General features: G+C 42.7%; 1 protein-coding gene across 1 annotated transcript in view; it reads right to left on the bottom strand.

Annotated features, from left to right (window-relative positions):
• Window positions 1-784: 784 nt before the first annotated feature.
• Window positions 785-15238, bottom strand: part of LOC311015445 (FERM domain-containing protein 5-like) — a gene marked incomplete at its 3' end in the record, with an annotated part of 53966 nt that continues 39512 nt past the window's right edge. The window contains exons 3-14 of the mRNA XM_084012686.1: window positions 14433-14475; window positions 13987-14065; window positions 10689-10786; window positions 8149-8272; window positions 5762-5849; window positions 5458-5546; window positions 4952-5015; window positions 4692-4783; window positions 4521-4595; window positions 4282-4350; window positions 4086-4192; window positions 785-1389 (exon numbers count right to left, since the gene is read on the bottom strand). Coding sequence (XP_083868812.1) covers window positions 785-1389; window positions 4086-4192; window positions 4282-4350; window positions 4521-4595; window positions 4692-4783; window positions 4952-5015; window positions 5458-5546; window positions 5762-5849; window positions 8149-8272; window positions 10689-10786; window positions 13987-14065; window positions 14433-14475 — 1533 coding nt within the window. The remainder of the gene's footprint in view (window positions 1390-4085; window positions 4193-4281; window positions 4351-4520; window positions 4596-4691; window positions 4784-4951; window positions 5016-5457; window positions 5547-5761; window positions 5850-8148; window positions 8273-10688; window positions 10787-13986; window positions 14066-14432; window positions 14476-15238) is intronic.

The following is a 15238-nucleotide window of genomic DNA, read 5'->3' as shown; positions in this document are numbered from 1 at the left end:
AATCCAAGTCACACTTATTACAAAAAAGATAATTCAAGCCATTTAACAGTTGAGCACCAACATCACTCCTGGGTCAAATAGCTGCCGCAGCTACTTCTTAGCATTTGTTTCAATTCAATATACCAGATGTTGGTTTGTGTATATTTAATTGTATAAATTATTATTAAAATACAAATTAGAATATTTGCAAATATGATTTGACTCAGGACTGATCTACATTCAGTAAGCACTGCCTCGTTTCCCCATTTCACACTTTCTCTAACCCCCAGCACAACTCAAAGCAGCAGTCTTCAATCTCATAGCGGTGACTATAATAACATTTATCCTCATGAATGTGGTTGGCTTTTAAATATGAAAATCGGATGAGCTATGGCTCCCGTGTCATCTTCTCTCAAAAGCTAACTCTCAGGACACACACTCCAAAACATCAGCTCATCCCGTAATGTCGCAACATATAAATTAATACAAAAATAAAGGCAACTATTATCTGTGGTTGAATAAGTGAAGTCAGTCGGACCTGCTTGTCCCCCTTTTAGTGTTTAACTTAAACCATGTTATTGTGGCTTCGTGTACAAAATCAAATACCTTGAAATGACCTGAATTTCCAAAGTAAAATGTGATTATTTCCTCTCCTTGCAGTGATGGTCTAACATAATAAACAAGGCTCTGCGGGGCGGCAGTCCTTGGCTTGTGACAGGAACCTCCTGGTAGAGTTGATAACCCCCCCCCCCCCCCCCCCCCCCCCATACCCCACACCCCACAGCACCCCACCCCCTTGTGCCTCTCAGCCTCCTGCCTCACTGCTGACGAGGAAACCTCCCATCCATCGCAGCTTACAGGCGAACCAGCGCCGCAGGGGGCAGAAATATTCAAAGTGAAACTGCTGGAACTCGGGTGTCTTGCGGATGTCTCTCAGGAAAGCGATGTCCAGGTCCGACTCCGTCAGCATGATGAGGAGCAGCAGCAGCACGAACAGCAGTCCGATGGTGACCAGGAACAGACGCAACACGCTCAGGACGAACTTGTTCAGCTCCTCCACGTCGCTGGGTGGTGACGGCCTGCTCCGGACCATGCGCAGCGCCCTCCTGCCGGAGGACGACTCTCCTGCCGCGTGCCCTTCTTTCGACGCGCGCGCCTCCGACTCTCTGTCGTCGATGCTGCACGGGGCGCCGTTGAGGTGACGCGCCAGGGGCATCTCCACTCCGTGTTCGGCGACGGGCGTGGGCAGCACGCTGTCCGAGGGGCTGTACGCCTCGTCGGAGATGACCGCGGACGTGCTCGCCTCGCCGCGGTCCGCCGCGTGGTGGCCCCGGGAACACATGAAGGAGTCGCCGTGGGAGACGGAGCGCACAGGCGTGGAGTGGGCGCTGTCTCGGAGGGACTCCAGACCTGGAAACACAATAACCAGGTGGTATTCTTGACATATTTAAAAGAGAGATTCTGACACGACTTCCTTATACATCAACTCTTATAAGCCTCATGACAAATGGTTGGTGTTGAACACTGTACCAACAGGTGTCATGACGTATGCTCAAGAGACTGATCCAGGCCTCCAGTCCTGAAATCTGTCTAAATGAAATAACGCCAACCTTAAAGTTAACATGAACAACTCAGCCCTCCCCTGATCCTCGTGTTCCCTGGAAGCTAAATAATGACAATTATAATTTGATAATCACTGCATCAGAACTTATACGATTCCACAATTTGATGTGATTCATTTGGGTATTGATATCAGAGAAACTTACAGCATAACCCTGCAATATCTGCCTTATTGTTCACAAAAAGAGCACATAATGGTGTTGCTCCATAATAACATGTGACAGTGACCAGCCTCTGGGTTTTACCTGTACAGTTGGCTGGTGGGATGCAGCCATGAAGTCGGGGTGGGACGGCTAGCCTGGAAGGGGTCCTGGAGCTCTGTCCTGACCCAGGACCAGAGCCCGAGGTGGAGGAACCCCCAGGGAGTGCGGGAAGGACAGGTAGGACCCCTATCGCCCTGCCCAAGAGCCTGGGTCCCAGAGCCAGCACGCGGACATTCACATCTCGATAGCAATGGTTAATCATGCGTAATTGCACGTTCACCTTGGTCTTGATCCGGATCAGACACTTCACCATGGTTCACGGAGATCAAAAGAAGCACCTATCTAACCCTAAGCAGTCCAATGCTCTCCTTCTTTCTTTATCTCGGTCTGCTCTTCCTGCTGACTGCCTCCTTCTCTGACCGGCTAGCTAAGCGGTCCTCCCTTCTCCACAGTGAGCTCCCACATGCCGGCAGGCGGGCTGACGGCGGCAGATGAATGGAAAGAAAGAAGGAGAGTGAAAGACAAGGCCCGGGAATGTGGCTCACTTGTGCCACAGTTCACCTCGTCCCCTGCCCGCGGGGCGACACACATGGCGTGGCCCCTGACAGCAGAAGCTATTTTCAGGCTGAGATATTATTACCAGTGGAAATGCCAGCGCAGACAGAGCAACGGGACAAAACACAGGGGGTTTGTTTCAGTGTTGCAACAGCGGGGCGCAATGTCAGAGCCTGCGAATGTTGTCGGTGGAAAGAGTTTGACAAAACGCCCTTTGTGGAAAACACTTTGCTATGAATGTATTTTGTGTGAGCGAGGCTCGTCAATGGAGAGCAAACTTACTCACGGTGGCAGGATTGGCAATAGGTTAATAGCCTGTTGGAGGAGAGATAGGTTGGAAAGTGCCCTTTATAAACTGACAGGATAACTTTCTTACGTCAAAATACTGCCTGAGGCTCCCGGCTCAAGAGCCTATGTGTGTTTGTGTGTGTGTGTTTCAGAAAGTGCACACCAAGAGAGAAAGGGCTAGGCATCACACAATAAATGATTGACGCTCACAAGTGGGGAATTAGTCGCATGGAAAGATCTGAACAGCATGAGTGTATTAAAATTGTGTGAGAGCCTTACAAAGAAACCCAGACATACTGTACAGGGGTTTAATCCATAGCAGATCAAGTCACATGGACTAATGAAGTGACCGCCAACTGTGAGGACCCCTCCAATCAGGAAAGGAGATCACGCCGACCCACAATTCGGCTGTTCATGAAAAACAAACGATATGTGCATTTGCATATTTAACAATTACTTTCATGCAGACATATAGTAATTAGAATTGTGTTGATAAATGGGTGTGGGCAGTGATAATAATTGAAAAGTATTTTTTATTTATTTAAATCATGTTACAAATGTTTGATAGAAACAAAACTAAAACCACAAATGAAATGTGAGCAAACGGTCAAACGGGAAGGAGGAGCTGCTGGAACTGAAGCCGGTCAGTGAACCAGCTGTTTATAGAACCAACAACATGGGGAGAAGTGGACGATGCGCTTTTTGTAGTCCATTGTAGTTTCTCAGCGCAGACGCACGTCAATCACGGTGTCGATCATCAGCTGTCAATCATCAGCAGGCACGTTATATAGACGCAATTGGTGAAAGTCCGGTCGGATTCTCTGAGCAACATGGCCGTCTTTTCCTAAATCCTTTTGAGTTCTCCTATCGCCTTTCCTTAACCCTGTGACGTTTCAAGGACTAGGAGTTAGGACCTCATTTTTTGACTATTCGACTGCAACCTGTGCCTCTTATCCTTTCTCTTGCAGGGCATTAAAAGCTGAAGAGCGACACCTGAGTCTGATGTGGCTCCAGGTATAAAAGCTCACCAAAGGAACATGGACCCCTGCTCTCTTCTCCCGTTTTTATTTGGTTCCACACATCCATACATGGCTGATCACTGCCTTTTGTTTTGTTCTTTTTGGTTACTTTGAGAAATATATGTCTCTATTTATTCCTTTTAGTTCATCTGGTCTCCTATTGTTGTTGCAGCCTTTGGCCCAGTCCGGAACAAACGGGGGCTCACCTAAGGTGATTCTAGATGTGTGTAGTGGTGGTTTGGGTCTGCTTGTTGAGACTGATACTTGTAGGCAGGTGCACCATGTTTGGTGATTAACTTGTGCATTCTGGTTATGTGGGAGACGTGGACGAGTGCTTTTTGGGGTTGATGTGAGCCACGGTGGATTTAACGTTTGTTTTTTCTTTACAGTGTTTCTCTATTGGTTTGAGTGTGTGTTTTACCTTCCATGATAGAGATGTGTACAGCTCTCCGTCTAGTCCTGGGAACACTGGTCAAACGAGGGCCGTGGGTGATGGATGGACAACTCCTACTTGGCACCATGCCAGCCCTGGACAAAGACACACAGCCATATTCATCATACATATACATAATCCACATATCAGCCAATTAGATTGTATATTTAGTTAAGATGTTGACCTGTGTATCTCAGGGGGGTCTCTCTTAATTTTGGCACTTTGTTCCATCACCTCTTTTGCAACCTTACCACTGAGAATACATAAAAGGATCTGTTATTGTGATTTATGCAAAACACAAGCGCTAAGACAAGCAATGCAACAACACAGGACATAACTTTTCTATCAAATGCTTGCTGTACTCAATATTCATAAGTTGTTCATCCATAAAGTCGTACAAATACTTTGTGAGAAATTCAGTACCTATATCTAAAGCGACTACCCTTGAAGAAGAGATTACTGCTGGACACAGTGCGGACTTGACTCGACTTCTCTAACCTGCGAGGAAACGGAAAGAGAAATCGTGATTCACATGATGATAAACATTACGTCATTCCTGCAGATGACTTTGTTTCAGGTCTTCTTGTGACTCACTTGTAGAAGGCCTGATTCTCAACTCCACACTTCCAGAGATGCTTACATGCCTCAATTGTTGGTGCAAAGTATGTCAGTATGATCTTCTTGTCCTGTAACATGTCCAGTACCATGAGTCATACATACATTATGTGGTGTATATTGCCTGTTTACATCATAGATAGGATAGATTATATTGGCTACCCCCTTCATAAAAAGGCCACGCTTGTTTAACTTCCTGAGCTTGAAAAGGGGTTTTAATAATGCATACACACACATACCTCCATCTGATTTGCATATATATGGAATGTCTTTGCTTCAAACTTGAGTTTGGTCACCTCCTCCCTGAGATTGAGATACAGACAGTACACAACAAAGTACAGACGGACAGAGAGAGGAAGAAGAGAACATGAGCAATAGTTTTGTATGCCATAAAAAGTCTAGTGTAGAAAGAAAGAGCAACAAATAACAGATCAAAGACAGAGATGGAGGGAGAATGACAGACAGAAGGGAGAGGGAGAAATGCATAAAGGTGTTAAAATATTAATATGGCTTGAGGGAAATTAATAAGGCCAACAGTGTTTCATTTCGGTATTATAAAGTCTCAATTATAGTATTTTATGCCATAAAAGTTATATTAAAGTATGTCGTAAAAAGTCATGCCATAAAAAAGTATAATATGCTATAAGGAATACTAGTTTAGAGTGATAAAATTCACATGGCCTTTGATTAAAATATGGTTATTATCGAGCATTGTGTCTTGTTTTCACTGTTCATCTCAACTCACCATTTGAGGAAATGGACCCTCCTGTTTCCTTGCAGCACAGTGAATCCAAAAGGAGTAAAAGCCAGAAAAGCTGGGTTGCCAGACACATCCTGACAGGCACATAAACCAATCTTTTTGTTAATGTAGAATCTGAATGTTATGTCACAGTGAGATTATATCTTGGTAGAAATGTAGACAGTAGTATAACAATTCAACTGTATGATTGATTTTATAGTTTGTCTCAATATAAGTCAAAAAGCATCCAAAATGACTCATCACATCAAACTGCACACTAAGAACAATGAACTTGTTTTGTAAGAATGACCTTGCATGGATGAGGGTCCACGCCGTACGTCTCCAGCATCTGAGCCTTCTGCAGGAAGTTGAGCTCTGAGGTTTCAGGACTTTGACCTCTGGGAGAAAAGAACAGTAAGTCAGCTAAGTGGCTTCTGTCACAATGAAATGTTAACTCTCACAGCGTGTAACATTCTTTTAATTCCATCATCATTTGATTTTAAATTTTGATTGTTTACTCTCAGACACATAGTAGCACATGTTTCCCCATCCCCCATCTTTGGAATCTTGCCAGTATTGTGAGTATTTTTCCATACAACATGTTTTCTGCACTGACACTCAGTCATGTGGAGACGCATCTCATAGAGCTGTCAAACAAGAGGGTGTAAATGAGCGATAGAGGGCAGTGTGGGATCAAACCAGTTGCTGTGTCTACCTGGGTTGTAAAGCTGTGTGTGTGTTCATGTTTTACCATCATGTAGGGACATCTGACAACACACTCACATTGTGGGGACTCACCTTTTTTGGACCAAATTGGGACAGTTGCACATTTCCATAACGTGAATCATTTAATTTGAGGGTGAAGACTTAGTTTAAGATTAGGGTAAGGTTAGGGTTAGGGTAAGTCTCCAGGAAATTAATGTAATGTCCCCAAAAGTCATGGAAACGTGATTGTGTGTGTGTGATTGAAGAGAATGATCATAAATCCAACAAAGCTTAAACATCATTTGTATTATAATGTTCTATGAGTGCACACGTCTGTGTACTTGAATGTGCATATCGTTCAGCTAATTAAAAAAGTCTAGGTATGCACGATACCACTTTTTACAGACCAAGTACAAGTATTTGCATTTCAGTCCTTGCTGATACAGAATACCAATATGAGTACTACCATTACAATTCTAACATTCAATTATAACTTTGAAAACCTGTTTCATTTTCATCACATATCCTCCCTTTCTGAATGTAACACATTAAAATGACATGAAGCTGTTGCTGATAATGTAACACTTTGTGTTTTCCTGATACAAACAGAGCAGAGTTTGCAGGAGGGACGTTAATTATTAACTCAGAGGAGCAGCAGCGGACATTAGCTAACATTAACTTAGGCTGAATTAATTGATGTGGTGGAGATTTACCAGGGACGGTCTGTTTTACACACATACTGCAGCTGGTGATAAATAATGGATGCTTGTTTGGGCCTCAGGTAATTGTTGAAGCTGGGCGGCTTGTAAGGCTCAACTGATGAGAGGTAATCATCACGTTGTCTTAATGGTATCTCCTGAAGTTGTATCGGATTCATTTTATGAATATGAGTAAGAATACATGCGTACAGTATCGAATCCCTAAAGAAGTCCTGCTAACCTATGCTGGCTATTGCACCCTAACCCATCAACCATGAAATAATCAACTGGAGGAGTAGCAAGAAGACAAGGTGTATGCATCTGCTCACAGTGCCAGGGTTGCCGTGTGAACCTGCTGTGACACATGACTGGGATTTTGGCGCACGCTATCTGGCAGCTTCCCACTTTAAGGCCGAGAAACCTTAACTGACCTACTACAAATGTATCAGCCCCTCGGCATCAACAGTGAACCTACGGGAGAATAAAACACCGTCCATCTTGAAGACACAAAATCCAAAAGGTGGTCAGCCTTTGCCAACGCAACAAATCTTAGGGATTAGCAATCAGGTATGCTGATGATGCAATACCTCTCGCCAACCAAAAGTGTCTCACACTATGTAGAAAAATGATTTGGGACTGTGACATCTCCACCTCAGACCTGTCCAGCAGACTGGTCAGGTCTCACACTATGTAGAAAAATGATTTGGGACTGTGACATCTCCACCTCAGACCTGTCCAGCAGACTGGTCATCACCTGTGTGTGGGAGCCAAAATGATCTAGATATTGTACCTAGCAGAACAAATCCAAATTCACCAGACCCTTAAAGGTTCCCAGAGAAACTGGCTTCTGGCCTGAGGTAGAATGTATTCCAGGCTCTTGCCTTACGAGACGGGAGATAATTATCAAACAACCAGTTTACTAATTTTAGTCAAGACAGCTTCAATAACAGTTAAGGTCTTATGTACCACCTTGAATCCTTAATATTAATGTTTCTTATAATTAATAAATTATGCCAGGCTGAACACTTACGCACCACCCTCTATTTTACCTTCTTTTTTACCGGTCCAGGGTTCCCCTGTTAACAAAGTGTTTAACAGTGTGGGTAATTTCTTCAGGCAAAGATGCAGACTTACGGAAAGTGTGCAAGGACTCAAAATGTCTGTGAAAGAACTTCATGCACTGGATGACTTGACAGTGGGAGAGCCCCTAAGCCTCTACCGACTTTGCCTTAAAGTCCGTGTGAGTCCATGAGTGTGAACATTGCAATTGGATCATGGACAAGTGTCTCCTTACATCAGCTCAGCCTTGTGGATGTCAGCTATCCGCCGCTCTAACTTCTCTGAGTGCTTGGGGAAAAACTGGAACTTGGAGCTGTAGCCCTCTGGGTGCTTCCCGGGGTCGTGGTCGCCAATTTCAGCTGGAAAATGGGGTGAAAAAATAAACAGCAAAGGAAATGTTAACTTCCATGATGGATTATGACTTTTAAATCCTCTTATTTAATTCAAAAATATAATTGCTTTACAAACCTCATGGCCGACCCTGGCAGCAAACAACATGTCATAACGCAAGTAACTGCAAGCTCATTTTCATATCAAACATTTTTTATATTAAATATTCCTATAATTTCATAGGGTTAAATGAAATGTTTGCCTTGTGTTCAATTACTGTACCAAGGCCATTTAGTCAATTAAATCGTTGCATGTGGTGCACAGAGATAATGCCTCAGCATGAAACACACAATGCATTTTTTTTTCAGATAAAGCAAAGCCCAACATGTCAAGGTCTTAAAAAACCCACCTATGCACAAAAAAGCCACACACACACAAACCCATTTCACCTTAGAAAGAAATCTCTGCTGATTGTTAACCTTGAGTCCATGCAGTATGTATTGGTGTAGCACATACCTGCCAGTGTTCCCTGCATCGCTGTATCCAGCTTCAGCAGCCTAGTTTACCAACCGCTGACAGACGTTTACAGATGGTGGAGGAAACACACGAAGGGTTTAGCTACTTGTCTGCTCTCTGGGGAGCTCTGTACCACTCTGGCATGCCATTACCGTTGAAAACTGCATTTTAGACAGCCAAAGACATTCCAGTTTATATTTGTGTGACAGACTTTATGGATTCACGTTTTCTCACATGTTAAGAGTGATATAATATGAGCCACAGGCTAAAGAAATGCTTTGCAGAAAGGAAATTTGAAGCCATATGAGCTAAAGTAATACTATATTAAGTGTAAAAAGAATGACGAGAAATAGTGTAATAAGTGTTTCTTGCTGACAGGCACATGGACTCCATCTGACTTTAATTATAGCCATAATAAAGGTGAATGTGGGGGGAAAAATGGCAAGAGAAATCTTTCTAATAAATGAAGCAAGTTATTTGTGATTGTTTTGTTGTTCAGACCTACAATCAGCAGAGCCATTTAACAAGATGGTGAATCAGAAAACAAATGAAATGTCAAACTTGTAAGTGATACACTTGAGTTTAAACTGTGATCTGTCTTCATTCTGGTACGAAACTCCAGTGATGTTGAGATGTATCAGCTCAGTCCCATCAGCCGCAATCAATAACTGATATCAATGAGGGTGTGCATGAACCATTAAAAGAGGAAATATCAAATAGAGACTCGGGATGTAGCCCTCGTATCCTTCAACTACTGTATGAAGCCCTTTCATACTGTCTTGAAAGCTTTCCTGGCCAACATCAGCAAGTCGTCAGCTGGCAAGGGAGAATCATCAACGTGATTAAGCTCACCTGGGCCTTCCAGGCTATAAAAGCTGGTCCATGTGCTCATTGTCTCTTTCCTTTGCTCCAGCAAACATCCACATTGCATGGTTGTCTGTTTCTGGAGCTTCACGTTCTTGCAAGTCTTTCGTTACTGACTTCTAATCTGCACACCTCATTGGTCATTCGAGTTCACCTTAGTTTGATAGATAGATTGATTGATAGCCAGTTTGGGATCCTATCAAAGAGAAACATCCATCCATCCATTGTCTACCACTTATCCTGTATTCAGGGTCACAGGGGGGCTAGAGCTGATCCCAGCTGTCATTAGGCGAAGGCAGGGTACACCCTGGACAGGACACCAGTCCATCACAGGGCCGACATGTAGAACAAACAACCATTCACACCTACGGGCAATTTAGAGTCATCAATGAACCTATCGCCATCCTGCATGTCTTTGGACTGTGGGAGAAAGCCGGAGAACCAGAAGAGAACCCACGCTTACACGGGGAGAACATACATACTCCACACAGAAGGAGCCTGGGCCGAACTGGGAATCAAATCCGGGACCCTCTCGCTGTGAGGCGACAGTACCCCACTACCCACTACCGTGCAATCCCAAAGAGAAACATGTAGACTTTTTTTCTGCTGAATCGCTTGAGTGTTCTTTATGTAAAAAGGTGTCCAGATTTCTTTAAAAAAAAAATGCTGCTTAGGGTTATTAAAATGTTTATTTTAAATTCAAAGCAAAAAACAACATGCAGTCTCTCAGGGTCCCCATAAAAAGCGACAGTGTGACCCTCCAACCTCTAACATGCTCGGTTTGCACATTTGCACACCCACACAGTAAAGTACATATTGTATTTGGCACACATACATGGAACTTTTGTGTTTCCTAACAAGCCACGGTCATATGGGAATCATAAATTCTACAGTAGCTCACAAACGTTATGAATGATATATGACAGAGACACCTCTGTCGGAGGAAATATGGTCATAGCACCGTTGTGCTTTGGGTGAATGTGGGAGCTAGGTACTCCATCAGGCAGTGACATTTGTGCTCGTTTAAGAGTTTGAGTCTGTGATGACTCTTTATTTTGGTCATACCTTGTAATATATAGGCAGCCAACAGAGCAGCATCTGATGTCTTGCACAGGAGGCGACCATGGTAGAGATCCCTCTTCACCTGCAGGAAGACGAGATATCTGTGGAGTTGAACACAGAGAGACTGATTTGAGTCATTATTTAGATAAGATCGATATTGATATTCCTGTTATATTTGACAGTGATCTAAAATATGATTTCTGGTTTGCACTGAAGTCTACGGGGAGCAACTTGGTCTTCTGATCTCATCCGCCGTACCCAGAGAGTACTGGTATGTCAATTTTCCAGCTCAGCTAACATTGCTATGAAAAATGTCAAAGTACACTTGGGATGTATTATCGAGTCTTTTTTGCACCCTGCCACCACCTTGTTGTGAAATTACATTAAGTATAAAGACAATTAAAAGACTAAATGCAGTGTGAAAATCCATGCAAAAATGTTGCCTTCATATCTATGCATGTCTACATATTTGTGTGTCTGTGAGCACTTCCAGTCAGAACAGATGGCGAAGGATGGAGGAGCCGTCCCTCGCCAGCGCTCCAGCTCAATCAAGGAGAGCTGGATTGCGAATTCAGAGATTTTACTGCGTGGCAACCAGCCGAGGGATGTGATTTACAGGGATTTGTGCGCTCGGTAGCTCTCTCTTTCACTCCTCACTACTTACAGCAGTTTGTTCAGCTGTCAAGGAGGCCACACACAGTACAGTAGTGGCACGGTGCTCCATGACTCTGTGGCTTACTGCATGAAGAAAGAGAACACTCAAATCCCCCTGCACACAGACTCACTTAGCTCGGAATATTGTGGGTTTTCTTATTGTATTTACAATACTTAAAATAAATTAAGCTAAAAATTGTAGTTCAGATGGCCTAAGATAGTAATTTTCACTCCATTATGAAGAAGGTAAAGATTTTTGCTCTTGTATCATAAATTATTTATTTTAATTATCTTTTTTTGTTGTTGCAAAATGTTGGTTACACACCAAAGATGTCTGTACTGAAAGGAATCTCTTTTCAGACAAAAGCAAATATTATTCTGCAGTGCTTTTGTCAGTTTTTGAATTATCTAAATGCTGGCTGCAGATTTATAAAATTATATAACATAAGAATTCTTTTGATCAAATTTTATGAGACAAGAAAATTTATTGAAAGGCATCCAACATCCCCTTTAGCTCCATAAAACCAGTCACTAAGTGCTGTGGAGTAAAAAAAAAAAAAAGTTTTAAAGCTACTATATCGCAGTTTGCTCTGTGTCAGCATTTTTATATTGCGGTTATGACTCCCCTCAAAATAGGGTTGTATAATGCAATTGTCCCAAGTTGAGTGTAGGAATATTAATATGCCACCTCTTTTGAATTTCTGTTTTAAAGTAGACATCACTTTTTCCACATTAGTTTGAGTGAGTGAATAGCGCTTTACAGTTATGACTGACATAGAATCACACATTCACACACTGACGGAGTCAACCACGCAGCCGGGGATCGAACCGGCAATCTTGCGGCTGCCAGCCAAACGCTCTACCTCCTGAGCTAAACCCTGGGTGAGTGGTCATACAAACCCAACAGGTAGCTGCTATGAATAACCAGAGGTACGATACCAGAGAACAAACGATATCAGGTTTTGTAAGGGTGTTCTGATTGTCTGCGGAAAGGTTTGTAAAAATATGTTGATGTTATATACACATGGGATTCAGAAAACTGTGTGCTTACTGTTGCGCTAATAACTCGAATTAAAAGAAATACTTGTGACCCATGCATGAGCACTTGAGAGCCCTTTAGCACTTAAAAAGTTAGTCTGAGAAATAGTTTGTAGCTCGCTTCTCATCGTTTGCGATTAGAGGCTACATTAGCTGCTACTAGCATAACATAACCCAATCTCTGACCGAATTGTCTGTGGTTAAAGTTGCATTGTGGGTGACAGACGCCAGGTTTGACATAGACAGCTGCTGTTAAAGAGATACTGTCTGCTCAGACGCTCTTTGGTTTTGGCTGCCAATATACAATCCATCCATCCATCCATCCATCCATCCATCCATCCATCCATCCATCCATCCATCCATCCAACCATCCATCCATCAATCCATCCTGGAGCCGATCCCAGCTGTCATTGGGCAAAGGCAGGGTACACCCTGGTCAGGCCGCCAGTCTATCACAGGGCTCAATATACAATAAAACTTTTTAAAATAGAAAGCATTTGTTTCTGGTATCTTATTATATGATATGATGCGTAGCACTTCCTCTTTTAAAGCAACACTTTTTCCTCTTCGGTCCCCCTACAGGTTGGAAGCGGAATTGTCCATTACTGCCGTCGTAAATAATTTAGCCTACCGCAGCCTAACGTCGCACGCACGTTATTTGTTTGTATGCAGAACCGGCTCTGGAAACGATGAACAATGTCCAGTGACAAGGTAGAGTAGCTGACGCCTTAGCTAAGATTAGCTTACATGAGCCATAGCTATAGTTACATATATATTAGCACAATAGTTAACGCCTTAGCTAACATGAGCCAATAAAATAATCGACAATGTATTGTACACAGATGCACACTGTTGGAAAAAAATGTACCGGTATTATTTAAGTCCAGCAGCAACAAAGCCAAGTCACTAGCCTCCTTCAGCTCTCGGCAACAAGTGTGAGCCGGTCCGATATTCACTCTTGTTCAAGCTCTTTCTTTGTCATGCTCCCGTTTTCTTTTCTTCACCTCATCGGACATTATACTCCTCCTTTTCTTTGCAGGCTCTGCCATGACGCTAATTTAAAAACTACCTAGCTGCAAGGTATCTTCCACGCACCTGCCAGGTGTTCTCCCACTGATCTCCACGCAGAGCCTCCACCTACCGGCTTTTGTAACGCTTGCCGTAAAGCAGGTCAAATTTGTAGTCTCATTAAAACTACAAAATCAGGCAATAAAAACTCTTTAGTGTTGCTTTGACCCTCCTTGGTTTCAACAAGAAAGAAGATTCCATGGAAACAAGATGACATTTCTAGTTAAGCCGCATTGATTTTATTCAACTTAAAAATAAGTCCAATGTTGCAGGAGAAGAATTCTAAATTGATGGTGTGTTGTTTTAAAACGTCGCTGCCATTTGTACAGTTTATGTGCATTGCATGATTGGTTTAACTCAATTGGAAAACAAATCACTGAGGAGGTATAAACATGTCACGACTCCCACTTTAGAAATGTCATCAGTGGGAGAAAAAGTGAGTCATGAGAGGCAAAGATTGTCAGACAAACAGTTTACTTCCATCCAACCCTCAACCCACGAGTCCCCAGCTGCAGCCCATCAAGGCATCTGGAAATCTTACCTGGTGATTTCCTCCTTCAGGGCAGCGGGGTCGGGGGGGTAAAACTTGACACGCAAACACATGGTGAATGGAGGCTGGGCTGGGACAGAAAGACAAACATGTCAAAACTATTGTCAAGTATCTAACGTGGTTGGACTATGGAATACCATGTAAGCATTAAATAAATATAGATATAGAAATATACCTATCAAATAAATCCTCAAATAAATAAATTTGGCAATAAATAAATAAATAAAAAAATACATTTAGTTATTTCAGTGGACTTACATTTCATAATCCTACATTTATTCCACCACTCTCTTTAATTTCCGTCTCTTATATTCAGATGAATGGGACATAGTTATTTCACAAATTTAGACCAAAGTAACAGCAGCAGTACAGCACTGACCCACAGAAGGTTTATTATTGAATCAACTAATCAGGCATGTTATTAATTAAATACTTACATTTAATTTGTTTGGCAATTGACTTCGTAAACTCCAACCAATGCTGAAAGGGAGAAAAAGAAAAGTAAAGACATGCCAGACCTGTCATTCTGAAGTCTGTCTGCTCAGCAGCTGAGCATGATGACTCGTAATCCATAGCTGGAAGGCACAGTCGAATTACTGTCAACTCCGTGCCTTCTGTTTGTGGAGACCGCCTCCAACATTGTCTCGATGCCGACAGAAGATGAAGGAAAGCTGTTTGCAAGATAATCAGGAGACTGAGAGCGAAACATTACAAGACTAAAGCGGCTCCAATCAGTGAGACGATGACATGCTGACAATCATGGCTCACAATACAGTAACTGTAAAACACAGTGATGCTGTTGTCTTCCAGTCGTTAACTTTGAACAACATCTGCATTTGTATTTTCTTAAATGATCTCTCAGCTAAAATAAAGAGAGAATCTGCATGATACCATTTCATGCAATGACAAATACTCATCCAAGCCCTGGAAATTCACCAACAACCGTTAGTTTCTGTGATCAATCAAAGGGGTTGGCCTTTTTGCCAGCTTGCATAATTGACCTGCAGGCATACCTACCTGTCCTGAATATTTATGTAGAGGAGAAAAAAAGGACCCATGAGACCAGTCAGGCCTGGCATTCTCCCTAAAACATTTAATAATGCATCTGTCTAACTACTAACCAAACCCTCTCTACAGACTCTAACATACAATGTGGAGATGGTAAAGGCCGACTGAGACAACGTGAAGGCTTCTTATCCAGCATCAGTGTTGTCTAGCGTGTTACAATGCTGTATTACCTTTG

This window comes from Eutrigla gurnardus (assembly GCF_963514095.1).
Source record: "Eutrigla gurnardus genome assembly, chromosome: 1".
In the NCBI taxonomy this organism is placed as follows: Eukaryota; Metazoa; Chordata; class Actinopteri; order Perciformes; family Triglidae; genus Eutrigla; species Eutrigla gurnardus.
This window is presented reverse-complemented; position numbering and strand designations above follow the sequence as displayed.